General features: G+C 41.7%; 1 protein-coding gene across 5 annotated transcripts in view; it reads left to right on the top strand.

Moving 5' to 3' along the window:
* LOC146500758 (protein TANC1-like) overlaps positions 1-17,904 on the top strand; it is a 119,852-nt gene that overhangs the window by 84,731 nt on the left and 17,217 nt on the right. For all 5 annotated transcript variants that reach the window (XM_085136288.1, XM_085136287.1, XM_085136285.1 and 2 more), the window contains 8 exons: positions 1,758-1,880; positions 4,330-4,611; positions 4,914-5,068; positions 8,322-8,553; positions 8,664-8,830; positions 13,707-14,314; positions 16,400-16,508; positions 16,746-16,868. In XM_085136288.1, coding sequence (XP_084992414.1) covers positions 1,758-1,880; positions 4,330-4,611; positions 4,914-5,068; positions 8,322-8,553; positions 8,664-8,830; positions 13,707-14,314; positions 16,400-16,508; positions 16,746-16,868 — 1,799 coding nt within the window. The remainder of the gene's footprint in view (positions 1-1,757; positions 1,881-4,329; positions 4,612-4,913; positions 5,069-8,321; positions 8,554-8,663; positions 8,831-13,706; positions 14,315-16,399; positions 16,509-16,745; positions 16,869-17,904) is intronic.

Raw genomic sequence — 17,904 nt, 5'->3', positions numbered from 1 at the left:
ACGCGATACTCTTTGTTGCACTCATTTATGAGTCTGCTGCTTTTTCGCCTTCATTTCTTTCCACATTCCCCTCTTTTAACCCCATCTCTGTGCAGTCTGGATTGTTGATTAATACTGCAGCCGTTAGATAACAAACTTTAATCAACCACTGCGAAGTGAATCTCTTGGTTTTCCGTTTATATTTCCTCTAATATTCTCAATTTCCCCCTCTGCTGCTTGCATACCAAGTTATTTATGTGTGTGTGTGTACGTGCAGCATGTGGACAGAGATGATGTACGCATACGTGTTAAAATTGTAGGGAGGGTGATGCTCTGTTGGAAGGCAGTGCATTCATTTAGCAAGTGCCTAATGCTGTGGGTGCTGTGACTGACTGAACACTAGAGAGGAAGCAGCCAAGCACTCGGCTCAGCTGCCAGAGTGCCGGCATGGGAGCACCGGGGTAGAGGAATCGCTTTTGTGCCCTCGTCCACTGGGAACACTCTCCAGAGATTTAGCTGTGAGTTTACACCCTGCCTACTTGACTGTATGCCTGCCCAAGTATCTCGTCACTGGGGAGAAGGAGAGGCCTTTGAGAATTCCCACCATCCTTCCTGGCTTTGGTCTTAGATGTAAGTAGTTGTAGCTGATGAAAAGTGGCATTTGCTTCACAGCAAAAGGTCTTCCAGGTCATGCGCGTTTGCTTTTATTGTTTTCTTTTCTCTTTGCTTGCAATTCCTTAAGCTTTATCCAGTGTAGATGTTTGGGTATGCACAATGCACTGCAGTAAAAGTAACATCAGGCCCTTCTCCTGTTCCAGTCAAAGTTGCGTTGATGGCAGCTTCCTCAGTTCCCGTTGCCAGCAGAGCGGTTTTAATTAGCGGGACATTCCGGAGAGTAAGTCAGCGACCGAGTGAGGGAGTGAAGTGAGCGCTGTGAGTGTTAGTGACAGTCTTTCTCAGCTGATATTGATAAAAAAGAAGAAGAGAGGCTTTGATTCTGCTCTTCAGTAAGCCCAGGAGAGCGTGGATCGCAACGGCGATAGCATAGTTGAAAAACGAGCAGCAGTTGGAGGAGAGGCCTCGCCGCACTAATGCACATTTTTATTATGTTAACAGACCGTGTCTTAGACTTCAAATTAAAAGCTGAGTTGTAATCACTGGCTCATCAAGTTGTTTTAATCTGTAGACTAGTAGTTTCAGGAGATATCCTGTGTTTGGGGATGGAAATCATTGCCTGGTTTGAGACTTGTTCTTTCTCTGCTTCAAAATGAAGCTAAATCCTAATGAAGTCTCAGTAGATTTTAACTCCATAACAACTCAAGTTGTGATCCGGTTTTAATTAATTTTATTATTTCATTTCAAGTCAAATGACTTACAGATATTGTAGTTTGTAGTACACAAAGGTCCTGAAGTTACACCTGTGCGTCCTGTAGATTGACAGTGATGAGTGCCAAACCCGCGGTGAAGCATTTCTATAACTCGTTGTAGTTTTATGAAAGGTAAAGGTAATCCGCTCTCTTGACTTTAGAATACTGCTATTCTTCCTGCCACAGTATATGCTGGTAGCTGCTCACGCTGCCCCTGCAAATGTCAGAGCCCACTGGCTTTGTTCTTTCCTCACTCATCCACCCTCAGACATGGCATAAGTGCCACAAGGTTTTACTCTAGTGTGTGTTTCTGTCTTTCTCTTTATAGTTGTTATGACAAATGTACTCGGGAGGTACTAGACTGTCAGCTTCACTCTTTGTGTGTGTGTATGTCTTCTCTCTTGTCTACAGCCACCAGTTCCACAAAGCTTGAAGACCTGAGCTTTCTTGATGAACAGCGCAATACCCCCCTCCGGACATCCATTCGCCTACCCTGGCATAATACAGGAGGAAGGCCCCCTCAGGACGCTAAAGGTGACTGGGCTATTCATACTACTGCTGTAGGCACTCAGGGGAGATATATGTAAAATAAACGTGTAAAATATCGCAGTACATAGGATGATGTTATGTGTTATGACTCTGGAAACTTCAGAACTACTGACAGGCTGCTTATTAACTTCAGGGTTTTTCAAAGTACCATGTCTGAGTGCAGAGCCAACAACAAAACTGTGCAAATACTTGAACACTGCAATGTAAACAATGCAGCACTTATGGGTATTAACATTATCCTCAAAAGCCTTTTTCTGGCTTTTAAATCATGCCTTTTTTCCCAGCTAACTTTTATCCTGGTTATGTGTTTTGAATCCTCTGAGAGATCCTGCAGATTAAATATTTCATGGGAACATGAATTACTGAATAAGTCATCACTGGATATATACTCAGACTATTTAGTCTCCCTTTTTAAAATGTCCTCTTTCATTTTCACTCAGTCTCAAACATGAAGCTGATACAATAGCGTATTGTCGGTGGTTCTGAGCAGGTTTTTTTCTACATGAATTCGTACATACGCAACAATCTTAAACAATTGGATTCTTTTCTATAAATTTAATATTAACATATGGGAGATTCAGTTCAACTCAATTCAGTATTATTTATGCAGCGCCAAATCACAGCAACAGTCGCATCAAGGCACTTTATATTGTAAGGTAGACCCTACAATAACGCATACAGATGAAAACCCAACAATCATATGACCCCCTATTAGCAAGCACTTTGGCAACAGTGGGAAGGAAAAACTCCCTTTTATCAGGAGCAAACCTCTGGCAGAACCAGGCTCAGGGAGTGGCGGGGCCATCTGTAGCAACCGGTTGGGGAGAGAGAAGGAAGACAGGATAACATACATGCTGTTGAAGAGAGCCAGAGATTAATAACAAGTATGATTCAGTGCAGAGAGGTCTATTAACACATCTTGAGGGAGAAAGGTGACTGAAGAAGAAATACTCAATGCATCATGGGAATCCCCCAGCAGCCTACACCTATTGCAGCATAACTAAGGGAGGATTCAGGGTCAGCTGATCCAGCCCTATCTATATGATTTATGATTTATGGTATTTGTTTTTCAGATTTGGGTGTGATGGCACCACCTTTACCTAAATTTTGCAGCAGTAGGTCAACATTTCAGTGCAGTTTATTGCAGTTGTATTCATATATTGCAAAAATCCCAACATGTGCCATCTTAGGAAACTACCTAGTATGCCGAGGACCTTACAGTTCTGTTTTGAGCAACATTTAGTGACCTCCTTTTTGACTGGGCGAACCCTCCGACAGAACTAGACTCGGGATAAGCAGCGCTCGTTTGATTGCCATGAGAGGAGAGTGAAAAGAAAGAAAAAAAGATGAGAAGGAGAAAAGCTTCAACTGTGGGAGAGAGAATACACAAACTGACATGCATGAACAATGAAATGGAGAAGAAGTGAGGATGTCGGTGCACCATGTGAGGCCTCTTGAAAGCAAAGGCCTGTCGCAGCATAATAAGTAAGGGGTGATTCAGATGTTAGCTGACTGAGCTTTAACTATAAATCTATGAAAGGTTTTGAGGCTAATCTTAAAATTAGAGATTGGGTTTGGCTCCCAACCCTAAACAGCCAGCTGGTTCCACAGGAGCGAAGCAGCTTTAGCCTCTTCTTGTCATTCCGGCTTAGGATACTGAGAAAGCAAGTCATGGTCATTAGGGGCTTTATATGCAAGAAGATGGATTTGAAATCTAAGGGGATCCAATAAAGAGAGGTTAATAAAAGATAACTCTTTTTCTAGGTCCCGTCGATACTCGAGCTGGCACTCCTTTTGCTCAAGTTAGAGTTTTTCAAACACTATACTTATTTTGCTGGTATAGTAGAAGGTGGCGATCATTTCAAGTGTCTCATAACCAGCTCGTTCGCTTTTTGGTTTCATTGTAGGGCACTAGAAACATAAACAGACAACACCTGCCAATATAAACACTCTCAACTGCCCCTTCAATTACAATAGGCTTTTGTGAACACAGGCAAACTCACAAGGTGAAAACACTAGCAGCTAACAGCAGTGATAGTTGTAATGTTGAAAGGCGCATTAGCACTAAAGGTAGCAGTAATTTAGTGATGTTAGTTAACAAGTGTTATGAGATCTAATTAGTGCTGAAGTAGCTGGACTATTTCAAGTCTTCACTCTGATTCCACTTAATTGAAAATGTATCCTCTACAGTGTTCAGGGTTTTTTATGTATGTGGCTCCTTCTGTGAAGAAGAATGCGGGAGATGCTCAAAGCATTTCTTAGGGTTGCATTGTGATGTTTGTAGGTTAACTCCAAGGGAAAACGATTTATTACAGTAAAGTTTCCAGCATTTAAAAGAAGTAATAATTTGTTAACTTCCCGGAGACATGGGGAAAAAAATAGAAGTAGTGTAAACAATTTTAATCTGTTTCATTTCTTTTTCCGTTTCCTTCAGCACGTTTTGCTCCCTACAAACCCGTGGACATCATGCTCAAACCTTTGCTGTTCGAGGTTCCCAGCATCACCACAGATTCTGTGTTTGTGGGCCGAGATTGGCTCTTTCAGCATCTGGAAGATGTCCTGAAGGCCGGCGAGTCCACAGAGAACCACGGTGCTGTGGTGGTGGGCAGCGTGGGTTATGGGAAGACGGCCATCATCTCCCGACTTGTGGCGCTGAGCTGCCATGGAGGACGCATGCGTCAGATCGCCTCCAACAGTCCCAGCGCCTCCCCGAAAAGTAATTAATTCATTTCAACATTAGTAAGCAAAGTGTGGGAGGGAAGTAATTATATATTCGTTGGCAATATAAAATCAAGTTGACTAATATGAAGCGCCTTGAGGCGACTTTTGTTGTGATTTGGCGCTATATAAATAAAATTGAATTGAATTGAATTAATATTAAATTTACCTTACAAAAGAATGCCCTCACACACAACTAATGTTATTAATGCTAGCATATACATATATATCTATATATAGATGTTAGTTTATATTAATGTAATAACTTTATATATTGGTGACCACGTGCACGTCTTCCAGCTGGCCCAGGACAAAGCACAGAACTTCCGCTGAGCCAACCTCCACAGCCCACTCCACCATCCAGTGCTGCCAACACACTGAGAACCAGCAGTTGCCCAGGAACTCCTGAGATGCAGCGGCACAGGGAGGAGGCTGTCAAACGCCTGGCTGCAAAGGTACGCCTTTCAACATCCAAGAGACCTCACAGTAACAAAGAAGCAGGAATCAAAGCTGAAAAAAGATTGCACTAGTTATGGTGGTGTTTACTCAGGGAAAAAATGTTTGCTGTGTGCACTGGATCAAAAAAGTAATTTTAACAATTTTCAACAGTGAGTAGATTTTTTTTTTGATGGATGGATTTGTTGTTTCTTTCTTTCTTTCTTTCTTTTCTAAAAAAAAAAGAGGAAAAAGATGGAAAATTGACCAAAAAGCATCTCAGGTTTTGTGGCACCAAGTGCTTCTACAACAGCTTCAGTCTGACTTCTGAAAACTCCTCTTTAATAGTGACTCCAGATAATTGTGATATATTCTCTTGAATGATGCATAAAATTATACATAACAATAATGGTAGGTTGCAGTTTACTAGTCAGTGATTAGAACCTCCTCAGGGAGCAACAACCCACAGCGAGCCCTGTCAGCCATGACCTGAGAGCACAGAATGTAAACACACACCAACGTCAAACAGAGCCAGCTTCATCAATATTAGACGTCATTTAGGAATTTACAAACATCAACACACGTTTCAAATAGCAACACCATTTATCTAGGCGGCTATCAGTTATACCGACATGTATGGCACTACTACTGCTTAATTGCTGGTTGGTATCCGTTCCTGTGTCAACTTCAAATAGGTGCTTAAAGATATTGTAAGGCCACCTGTTCAAGTGTTGAACTGGGATGTTTGAACATGATAAGGATCCTCAAAATTCCATAAAGCGGAGCAACACTGACTACTGAGGACAGTGCTTACTTTTTTGACAGATGAATATTCCATCTGTTGATTTTTCTGGCGTTACAAGGATCGCAAAATAACTTCTAAATACTGTCTCTCTGGGAAGTTTGCGTGTCAGCGCTGTTGAGCAGAAGATTAAGTGTTTTCTTGTATAAGCGTGTCAACATTTTTCACAAGATATAAAGTACTGCACGGTAACAGCTTTACATGTGTTCTGTTACTCCCCCACACCGTCAGTAATATTGTTAACCACTTTTCTGTGACCAAAAAAAAAATCCCCCAAACATGCATACCAGACACTGAGCATATTTCTGCACATCTTTCTCTTTCGGACTTGTGAAGTGGACAGACAAGTCCTTGATGTTCCACTCTAAAATGCTCCTCTCTCGATACACGCCGACTAGCAGTGTGCGGTTTTTGCCCACGGCTCTTTTATTTTAGTTTTGGAATTGTTCGCTCCGTTTCCGCTGAAATTTCTCTGTCGATTTTTCACTCCCGCATCTTTACTCGCACCACCTCTTCTTGTGTTGCTGAGGGTTCAGTCACATAGCAGGTGCACGTTCGTTTTGAAAATACTGCTTGCTAAAAGCACCATTTGATGACTTTGGCACTGCTATTGCCTTATAGCAGGTCTAATAAAGATGGGGGCCACCAGGATTCAGAGAAGATTTGTGATCTACTGTAGTATTTAGTTGAGTTTGAATAGCGCTGTTATGATAGGTTGTAAGGTAATTTAATAGGTGGCAGCTTTGTGAAAGACTTTCTCAGTGGATGTGACGTCTCCTACTGATTCTGCTGCGTTTAATGGCACTGATTACAACCTGTTGTCCTTCTAACACCTTTAGAATTCAATACTCTTATCCTGTCAGGAAGGCCTCCTAATTAGTGACCCTGTCAAAGGGGACAGTTCATGCACCAGACAGCTAGGGTAATGCAGTGAGCTTCATGTAAATGTCTGTGAAACTCAAGCAGTATCTCTTGAGCCAATTATGGTGAAAAGTGTTTCCAATAGGCGCCTTCACAGGGGCTCTGTTCCTGTGATGTGTGATGCAACGCTGAGCAGCTTCTGTCAGATTCTGCCAGTGCTTTTTTAATCATTGATTTAAAAGTGGTCTCATAACAGGAGCACTGAGGCTACTACCCTTTCTGCTTTATTCTTATTATCGAGACGTGCCTTTAGCTAACATTTCTGAAAATGCATTTATTGTTTTGCCAGCAGATGAGCTACCGAGGTTTGACTGCAGAGCGTTGCATCATCGTGTGTCGAGATTCGTATTGCTCATTGATGAGGCGGTAGTCTGCGTGACTTGTATGCTAAATTAAATCATCACTGCAGTAGGGGGCTTATTAAGAGTTGTGTTCATGCAACACAGCAGGTTACTTGACTTTGATATATTGAATGCCTATTATTGTACAGTTTCCCTCTGTTGCTTTGTTATGTCACATTTATGGTGAAGCTCAAAAAACATGTGACGCAAATATGACCGAAAGGAGTGTTCGGACTTCTCTCAGACGTTTGCTGCTTTTAGGGTAAAGCATAACATCAGAGACAAATTCTGGTGGTTGTGATTTCTGACAGTTTCTGGAGAAGATGTGAATCAGTGGTTGTGTTATTGTTTCAGTTGGTCCATCTTCTGACTGGATGTCACATGTTTTCCTAAAGATGGGTTATATACATCCAGGGAGTTCAGCTATAATTTTTAAAGTCTCCCTCTTTTCTAATTTGCGCTAGCTTTAATTGTGCCTTTATTGGCATGTGAGTTATATGTCATTATTTGAAAAAGAAAGAACCATAAATATGCATTTAGATCTGTGCTGTGGGGAGAAGTCTGGGTCCAAAACATTTATTGATGCTAAATGTAAAAAAGAAAAAGTCTCATACCTTGAGGCTTTAGTCATTTTTCTAGAAGCTGGTCATCGGTTTTCGGTGGAGAACTAAACGGCAACAGCTGAGGTTGAGCCGTCAGAGGAACCGATCACCTGCTCCTCCTCCTGTGGCCCTGGAAGTGTGTCAGCTCCTCCAGGTTGGACTGTAATTAGTACAGTCATCTTCCTTCTTCTCCACCCCTGCATTTTCCTTTTAAATCAGACCTCCTTTGAATGCTGCGGAAACCTGCTCAGGTACAGAAGATTCTACCTTTAGATATCCACCTGGGATCTACTCACTTCTTTTTATAGCTTTTCATCCGTTGCCCAATCTCTTCATCATCCCTTCTGTGTGAAATAATGAAAGGATAAAATCATGTCTTCGACATTGTAGAGATAATATGTAGTTTTATGGAGGCTTGTTGGTATCAAAAGCCTCACTTACTTACTTTGTCATGGCAGTTTTTCCAGTCACCAGAGATGTTGGTGTTTGTAAACGCTTTAAAGTTATCAGATGTACCCATCAGTCAGTGAATCATATTTTTAATTCTTCCTGATTCTCAAAAAGCAATGGCTTCACTCACGTTTGTTCTCGTTCCTTTGTCTTCCAGGTGGTGGCTTATCATTATTGCCAGGCAGATAACACGTACACTTGCTTGGTCCCAGAATTTGTGCACAGCATCGCAGCCCTTCTGTGCAGAGCACATCAACTGAGTGCGTACCGGGAGCTGTTGCTGAAAGAGCCCCACCTCCAGAGCATGCTCAGTCTGCGCTCCTGTGTCCAAGACCCCATGGCTGCTTTCCGGAGAGGAGTTCTGGAACCGTTGGCCAACCTTCGGAAAGGTAAAACACTGTAGTTGTATATTGCACTATTTCATTTTCGTCGTGTATGAGACCTCTATTCTCCTTTCACAGTATTTTGATATTTAGTTTATTTGTAAATGTCTTTGCAGAGCGAAGGATTCCAGAGGAAGATTACATAATCTTAATAGACGGGCTGAATGAAGCGGAGTTCCACAAACCAGACTATGGAGACACCATTGCATCCTTCATCACAAAAATCATTGCCAAGTTCCCCTCCTGGCTAAAACTGGTGGTCACTGTTCGAATCAACTTGGTGGTAAGCAAGAACTTATAAAGCATGTCTCTGAGTTCACTCAGATGACAGAATATTCACTGTTATAATCACCTCGAGTCAGAATTACAGATGTCACATTATACTGGTGATGAGTTTCAGTTTTAAAAAGTTTATCACTCTTTCTTCCCTCTCGGTAACTACTCGGCTTATCCGCACACTTTACGGCTGATTAAAGTAACTACTGCTAATGGCATTCACTCTTCTGTTGCTGCAGCTGCTTCTCTCACACACTCAGAGACTTCCCACAATGAACTCACACAGGTGCAGTTTGGCTGTTACACTATTGAGTGAAGTACTGGATACAGGCAAGCTGTTAAGGGCTTGATTCTTAACTTAATTACCAGTTTCGTGTCTGCTCTTATCCTCTCCTATCTGCTTTCCAAGCGCTCTGAGCTGAAGCTTATCAAAAAGTTTGAACACTCAAGACTTCTGTCATTATATTTTTTATATAAATTGAATGAAATTTGCACAGGCTGGTTTAACTAAGCATCTTTAACTAAGTGCTTTTACAATCTTACCTTTTAATATATTTTAATGTTATTAGTGCTAGTTTTCACTTATTTAATATACTGTATTTTGCGGGCCATAAGGCGCATTAAGCGAAACAAAACAGTCCGATAAGTCAAACTTTACTCAACTCATTTGTCTTGCTTCCTCCACTCCACATTGATTCATAAATGCTGAATTCTCTTGCAGCTGCTCTATTCCCATGTTGTTGCAGCATATTAATGACTAACCTGGTATTGTCGATGGATTACCTCAGTTGTTCTCCTGATTGAAGTTTGGTCCGTTTACAGCATCCTGCCATGCGATTGCATTTGTCCCTAACCCTCGGGAACCCTCACAGCATTAGCATTCATCCTCTAGCTTCACTGTGTTTATGTTATGCTAACATAGCTGTGTCGCTAGCGATCATGTAGCATATCATTTTATACCAGCTAGCCTAGCTTCACTAACCCTATAAATGTCACTGCTGTTTAGTTTTCTGTCTTCATTTATGTCGAAAGGGACGGCAGAACTGTACAATTTAATTTTTTCAGAAATCTCTTAGTCATGTATATCATGTTTAGGTGGAACTAGCAAGCTAGAATTTTGTTTTCATGGATGCCTGGATGTTGAACTTAATAGTTACACCTGGTAAAGCATCAACACTGTCGATTTTTGAGAAAATTAAAGGATTTTAAGTGCAGCTTATAGTGCAGAAAAAAAAAAGTATGCCGGTTGTAGCCAACAATCCTCCTGCACTTACAGTTCACACTGGCCCAATCCATAAAACACTGTAAAACACATTTATTGATTTGTTGACCGGAACATTTCATAACCTAAATCTGAAAATCGAACACTGCGGCAACCCTAGAAAAGAAATGAATCAAAATGCTCTCAATGCCATTTTAACAAATGTCTAGCTGGACATGCCGTCACCTCTCTAGGCACTCACTCACTGTCACCAGACCCTGCACATTTTTACATTTTGACAAGTGTTTCCTGAGCTGCTCCCGCTTGTTATTCTACTCTTTACAGAGTCAGGCATATCCAGCAACATTCAGGAAAGAATTGAGACACATGACCTGCAGTGCAGGAGAGAGATGAGTCAGTCACTTTGAGCTGGCACTAGGTTGACCAGTTCCAGAAATGCTATGGACTTTATGGACTGGATTAAATTCACGCTGCTGACAACTGAGGCTTTGACACTTCTGATGAACTACATGCAGTGTTGGGAAGGTTACTTTTAAAATCTATTCCATTACAGAATACAGAATACATGTCCCAAAATGTATTCTGTAACGTATTCCGTTACGTTACTCAATGAGAGTAACGTATTCTGAATACTTAATACATGAATGTACTATTGCTGTGATTTATTACTGTTACTGAAGGTCTGCGGCTCCGAACCGTAGTAAAGGGACCTCTGGCTAATACGGTGGGTTCTGTGTCGGGCTCGTAGCTAAAAACTAGCTTTACTTTGTTGTCTAGGTCAACTTTGCTAGCGAAAAACAGAGAGAGGCATTGAAAGGCTGCTTCAACGGAACTTATTGTTTTTGGAGGAAAACACGAACACAGTGTACAGTCGAGTCTTAATAGCTTACTTACAACTGGGCTCGTCAGGCACTCTTCTTGGCTGCAGTGGTTATTATTATATTTACATGCTTCCAGCTCCCGTTTTTGCTTGATGACAGCTCGTACTTTTCCTTTTTCTCCCTCCCTCGCTCACAGACACATAACGTGTATGGCAGTCCATTCTCCCTGCAGCACGGACTACACTGCCTATGATGCTACATTCTTTAGAGCTATACCTGTAGCATTCTGCCTATCAACTTAGCACAACAACAACAAAAAGGCCTCTCTCACCCAGGAAACACGCAGAGAGAGAGCGTCACCCTGTAACCATGGCAACCGTAACGCTGCCACCTGGAACAACAGAACATAGCTGTCAAACAAAACCCAAACAGGCCTGACCCCCCACAATATGAAACAGGGAAGTACCGCCGTGTAATCCATTTATTTCAACAAAGTAACTGTATTCTAAATACCACCTTTTTAAACGGTAACTGTAACGGAATACAGTTACTCATATTTTGTATTTTAAATATGTAACGGCGGTACATGTATTCCGTTACTCCCCAACACTGACTACATGACAACTTATTTTCCTTGCTGGGGGAAAAAAGGAAAGCACTGAGCCTTGGATAATAATGTGGTTTTTGATTGGCGTCTGGAATTTGAGTTATTATTGCTCAGTCAGACGCCAGGGTCGAGTGTTGTCCATCAGTGTGGGTGTGTACTGTACTATACAGTGAATTCAGCCTAGCTATTAAGAATTCAGGCAAGGCCCTGTCAGTGTGGTGAATCAATATATTGTAGCGCTGATATTTTGTATTCACCTCTTATGCTCTTCTATTAATGCATTAGAATTGGTTTTTTGACATGGAAAGATGTTCCAGGTGACTGCACTTAAAGTAATACATTTCGACTACACTGCAACATATGTGTTGTAATGTCTGAAACGGTGTTTAATGAGAGGGAGTTACTGTTTGTGTGAATTTGCTAGGGTGACATTTTTAGCCACCTGGAGGCTGGCAAAGCAAGAACAGCAACAACAACAACAAGGTTGCAGTCGGTTATCGGAGATGTGTTTTTGTTGTCCGTGTGGTAGATTTCATAGTAACAACTGTGCTGGAAAGGAAACCTGTGGTTTAAGGCATATGTAACACAACATTTACAGTAGCTGTTTTTTTTTTTATATAACCTCTGTTAGTGAATCCTGTGCACATGCTGGTCTGTGGCAAAGGATAGCACATTGTTAACCATGCCATATGTGTCTTTTACTTTCTTGTAATCTTATTTTTCTCGTTATATTTCTGTTTTGTTCACATTCCCACTGTAACCACTTAGCAGTTGTCTGCAGTAATGAATCGAATGGCACTGTTGTTTTAATGGGAGCTATATGACAACTTCGCATGCAAAAACGTCGCAATGATTGAATGAATGATGCAATGATTCCTTCAAAAGTTTTTAGAGCAAGTTCCTACAAAAGATCAAAAGCACAAACTGTGTATGCTCCATGCTGTATTCTCATACTGTTTCCCCTAACATTAAAGCTCTGGACACAGCAGTCAGCAGCATTGCCATTCAGTGCAGACAGTGGTTACATTCGGCTTTGTAAGTTATCTGAACCGTTTGGCCATCATTAATATGCAAAAGCCATCAGTAAACCTGCGTCTCTGTGTGTATGGCTTTGCTATCTAAGCTTTTGGCTACAAGTTCACAAACTCTGCAGCTTAGTGTTTGTATAAGCTGCAATTTAGCTTGAAATTGGAAGCACTAAATGATCGACTTTAAAGCATTATCACTTCATACTTGTAATATTATGCGTGTACATTTGTACTTGTCGCTTGTACTCAGGTGTCTCTTGCAAAAAAAACCTCAGTGAATAAATAAAGCTTATCTGCTTTACTGCCCGACTAACTCGGGGCATAGCAAAAATGAATCATGGAAGAATAATCAAGATAGCATTGTTGAGACAAGAAAATATGAAGGCATGAAATGTTTCTTATTTGCAGACAGAATCCGAGTTGTGCATAGAGATGAAATTGTCACGGTATTGTTTTGTGCTTTGAACAGACAAATAGCATCTCACCTCGGAGGAAGGGTTCGATATATTGGCCCTTGCCTGCTAGACTAATATCTGGACAATCTCTGAGGTGTTGTTTGCACCCCCTCCCCCCAAATCTTGTGGATTATGTTCGGTATGTTTTATTGAGCGTGTGCATACATGTGCTTGTGTGTGTTTGTCTGTTTGCGCTGCCTTCTCATGATGAGGGAGAGGAAAAATGTTATCTTGCTGAGGCAATGTTTCTCTAGCCTCAGACAGGCAGAGGATTGGCGGATTAAGGTGCATTGATTTCTCCAACCCCTGGGACACAGATTGAAATGTGAGCCCTAGTTCAGACCTCTGCTTGCCCGCTAGCTACCATCCCATCCATCCCCTGCCTCTTAATACTCAGTTTCCCCACTCCTGTTTTCCTCACAGCCACATTTCGAACAGTAACAAGTGTCTGCTTTGGCCTGATAGCTCAGCATGCTTGCTTCCCCACTGCTCAAAGAAACTCCTCTGATAATACACGTACACAGGCAGATTTTATTTTTCTTAATGGCAGCTCAGGATGCAAAGAATATTTTTGCTTTTAATTAATTAAATTATTTATTTATTGGCTGTGGTAATGGGTAATACAGCTGTGTCTGTAATGCAAAAACTGCAAAAAAATTACTTTTTTTCATGCATTGACACTTTAATAGTACATTGAAGCTCAGATGTATGTTTTTATGTCACGCTCTGTCTTTATCTTGTCTTCAATAGGAGATCACCAGCCTCCTGCCCTTCTCCAAAATCTCCCTGGATGACTTTTCTGACAACAAAGAGATCAGCAATGACCTCAACGCATATATCCAGTATCGTATCAACGGCAGCAAGGACATCATGAACAATATTAGCCTGAACGGCAAGGCCGATCCTATCACAGTCGGCAAGCTAAGTAGCCACCTGATCTCCCGCAGCCAAGGGTCCTACCTGTATCTCAAACTCACCCTGGATCTGTTTGAAAGAGGCCACCTCGTGATCAAAAGTGCCAGTTACAAAGTGGTCCCTGTTTCACTGGCAGAACTGTACCAGTTACAGTGTAACATGAAATTCATGACCAATTCAGCCTTTGAGCGCTCACTGCCGATCCTCAACGTATCGCTCGCCTCGCTGCACCCCCTGACTGACGAGCAGCTGTTCAACGCCATCAACGCGGGGTTCGTCCAGGGGGAGCTACAATGGGAGGACTTTCAGCAACGCATGGAGCTGCTCTCGTGCTTTCTCATCAAACGGAGGGACAAGACGCGCATGTTTTGTCACCCTTCCTTCAGAGAGTGGCTGGTGTGGAGAGCTGATGGAGAGAGTACGGACTTCCTTTGTGACCCCAGGTCAGTTTTCTGCTAATGCAATAACTTCGCAGCTCTCAATTTGGTTTACAGGCTTCTGTAATGCATTTAGAGTTTGTGTATGTTTCAGTAATGCCTTTAGAAAAGGTTTTTGAATTGCACAAATAGGCATGTAGGACAGTAAGAAAAGTACAACTAATGCTGCAGAATAATATGAAAAATGTGTCTTCATGTGAATGAAGTTTTGCATCTCAGAGTGCTTCTGAATGAGTTGTTTTAGGTCTCTGGCAGCTTTAATCATGCCTAAATTTGGTGTCCATCCTGTCGGTTGTCACAAAGTTCTTACCTAAAATGTTTAAAGCAGTGTCCTGCTTATTTCCGGTCCTCAATTTTAATGCAGGAGAGCAGAATTTAACGTGGGATATGTCTGCAGAAGGGGAGAATAGCTGGCTCTGGATGTATTAGAGGCAGTAATTCAGTGGTTTTCTTCACATATCTGCGCAGAAATCGGTCCATAATAAACACTGCAGACTGCACCAAAGCTTCCATTTGTAAATAAATGCCTTTAGTCAGCAGTTTGCATACGCAGCCCTGCGACATCATAGATCAGATTTCAAGCAGGCTGTTTCACTTCTTTGAGTTGTCTTCTCTTGCATAATGACTCTGTTGCATAACATTTTGAAATGTGAGAATACAGCTGTGGAAGTGAAGCATGTTAGATTAATGCTCGAATCTTGCAACAATGACATTCAGGCTTCACTGAATGTAATTTGAGATTTCGCAGAAACATTAGACTCCCTGAAGTCCTGTTTGTTGGTGTCAGCTTGTTGCATGCCAAAGTCTTTCCTTTGTCTCGGAAAAAATGCACACGGCATGCAGAAAAAAAATGAGTGTGAAGTGATGTGATGATGTGAGCATTTACAGACACATCACAGCACCAAATTCATTAGCACTGGTTGCGACGTACAGCACTACACATTCAAAAGGTCATCTCAGAATGCACCTTTTATACAGTGAAGCTGTTTGTAATAAAGCAGCACCTCTGCAGATGAATCCTGTGCTCTTTTGGAGTTTTCGGGATTCATCCGAGTTCAGATGCCTGACTGCAGACTTCACCCTCATATCAAACATATCGATTCTCCTTCCACTGCCTCTCGCCGGTCTGAATTGTTCACATGTGCTTGTACCGCATTATAATTGTCAAATTTCAAATAACAAGCCGCACCAGCGTTGTTAGTGGATTACTCGCTCCCTCATCTGCTTGTTTGCAACCCACTAATTTGCGCTGCTGTTGGCAGCTTGCATTGGTCATCGGTAAAATGAACTGCTGCGTATGTTCTCATGAATTTGTGCTTTGTTAGTAGATCACCCGCACAACTTTTGATTCCCGATCAGTGCTTTTTTTTTTTTTGTTGTCTTGCAGCCTCACACTGATTTGCCCTGTTTTAATAAATAGTGCTTTTTGGGAGGGAGCGGGGATACTGACCTATGCATTTTGTAGATATTGCATGTTGCAATGCGAGGCAGGCTTATCTCTTTTAGCAGTACTTGCAGTGCTTGCCTAATTGAAATGCTGGAGCCACACGCAAATGAGAGATTTCAGTCATTCACACTTCATAAATTGAATGATGTCACTTTTTTCCTCCCTGTTGCTCACCTCTGCTCACACAGCGATGCCTCCAAACGGACGAGAGCTGAGCTTCGTATTCTGGTCATTCACAGCCTTCCAGCTCCATCATTAAAAAAACAAAGGCTTGTAGTCTGACGCAGGAGATGCACAGAGAGACAAAAGCCTCCTGCACTGCCTCTCTGTTTGTGCCTGGGCACAACTAGAGAGGATTTTTATCCAGATCAAAGTGATTCGCAATCATGCATGCCTTTTTAATGAAGTTCTGCATTAATTAGTGCCTCAGTGACACTCTTCCCCCCTGTTGTTCAGCGGGTCATTGCCAAACATTTTTAGCTTATTCACACTAGCTCCAGAATACAATAGTTCTCCATGACAGTGCCAGGCTCCTCGTCATCAGCAGAATGAATCAGTACTTTCATGTCGTTTGAAGCAAAGGAACAATCATTCCTACTGTTGACGACTGAGTATCCTATCTGTTCCCTTGTTTTCTAACCCAGGACCGGTCACGCTCTCATGGCTTTCATGTTATCGCGCCAAGAGGGGAAACTGAATCGGCAGCAGACAATGGAGCTGGGACACCACATACTCAAAGCACACATCTTCAAGGTATAGATGTGGAACCTACGTGGTCTATGCATTCATCTTTATTTGAAATCCATCCCTTGCAGGAATTTCTTGGTGTTCACTTTCTCTTGATTTATGCACTGTGACAATGGTTCACCAGAGGATAAGCCGTGGGATGTGGAAAGCAACATTGACAGCTTATGCCCCTCAGATTCGTTGGTTTTTACATATGTGTGTTTGTGTATTTACTCATGCATTTATGCATCGGCGTGCGTGCAGGGTCTGAGCAAGAAGACAGGCGTGTCATCCAGTGTCCTTCAGGCTCTGTGGATAAACTGCAGCACTGACGGCCTTTCTGCAGCCCTGGCCTCCCTGAGGAACCTCTACACACCTAATGTCAAGGTAAGCCTTTGCTTCAGGTTTGCTCCTGCGCGTCTGTTGAATGCAGAACATTTGGCTTATTAGCTAACAATGAAAAAAACACATTATTGATAACCTGAAATGCCTAAATGCAACAGGTTGCTTTTGTAGAAATGCAAAGTAGAAGCTTCTTGAGGGGATATAGGGAACCTTTAAACACTATATATTAAACACACAGTATATGTATCCAATTTTCAGCATTTTCATAACACTTTTGTTACATTGGAGTAATATAATCATATACACTGGTTTGGTCATTTTAAAGCAAATGCATCTCAGAAATAACTGCAACTTTTTTTAGATTTTAGTTACGCTTTTAATCCCCGACTGTTGCTCCACGCAGAGAATGTTTTATTATTAACCGCTGTCCTTTTATATTGTTTATGTGTCCAATTTCCAACTTCCTGTGTACTGCTTTTCAGTCGTGTTTCGAAGGGCGATAATCATTTGGCCTTTCCTGGAAAGGCTGTTCTGCCAGCATGATGCATTCTGGCTCGAAGAAAAATTATCCTCCGTACTTCTTTAGTGCTTTTAGCCGTTAGTGTTATTGTTTCAGAGGGAGTTCCATCACCTGGTGTCTGTTTGTGAGTTATTGTATAAATGTGTAGTATTAGTCAAACAGACATTTACAAAATGACCTTATTTTCTCCTCTGGGGGAGGGGTGGGGGTGGGGGGGTTAATTTATGCTACAGAGGATCCAGAAAATAACACACACTTTCATCTCCTGTCGTCAAACACTCATTTCACTCTTTGGTTCTGTTTGGCTAGGCCTTTATTATTGATTTACTCGTAATAAAAGCAAATACGACACTTGATAATTGCATTCGCTAGAATGTGGCCGTTTCATTTGCCGTCTGAAAAATCTGAAGATGAGAATAAGAAGTTTGATCTCTGTATGAGCCATAAAATGAGTAATGGAAACAATTCTGCTGCTGCCTGAATCAGTCTGTTTAAATGGAGATGGGTCAAACATGGGTGGTAATTCACATTTTTAAGTGTATAATTTAGCCAATAAAG

The sequence above is a fragment of the Neolamprologus multifasciatus genome, chromosome 16, assembly GCF_963576455.1.
Source record: "Neolamprologus multifasciatus chromosome 16, fNeoMul1.2, whole genome shotgun sequence".
Taxonomy (NCBI): domain Eukaryota; kingdom Metazoa; phylum Chordata; class Actinopteri; order Cichliformes; family Cichlidae; genus Neolamprologus; species Neolamprologus multifasciatus.
The sequence above is the reverse complement of the archived record's forward strand: the minus strand, read 5'-3'. Positions and strand labels throughout refer to the sequence as shown.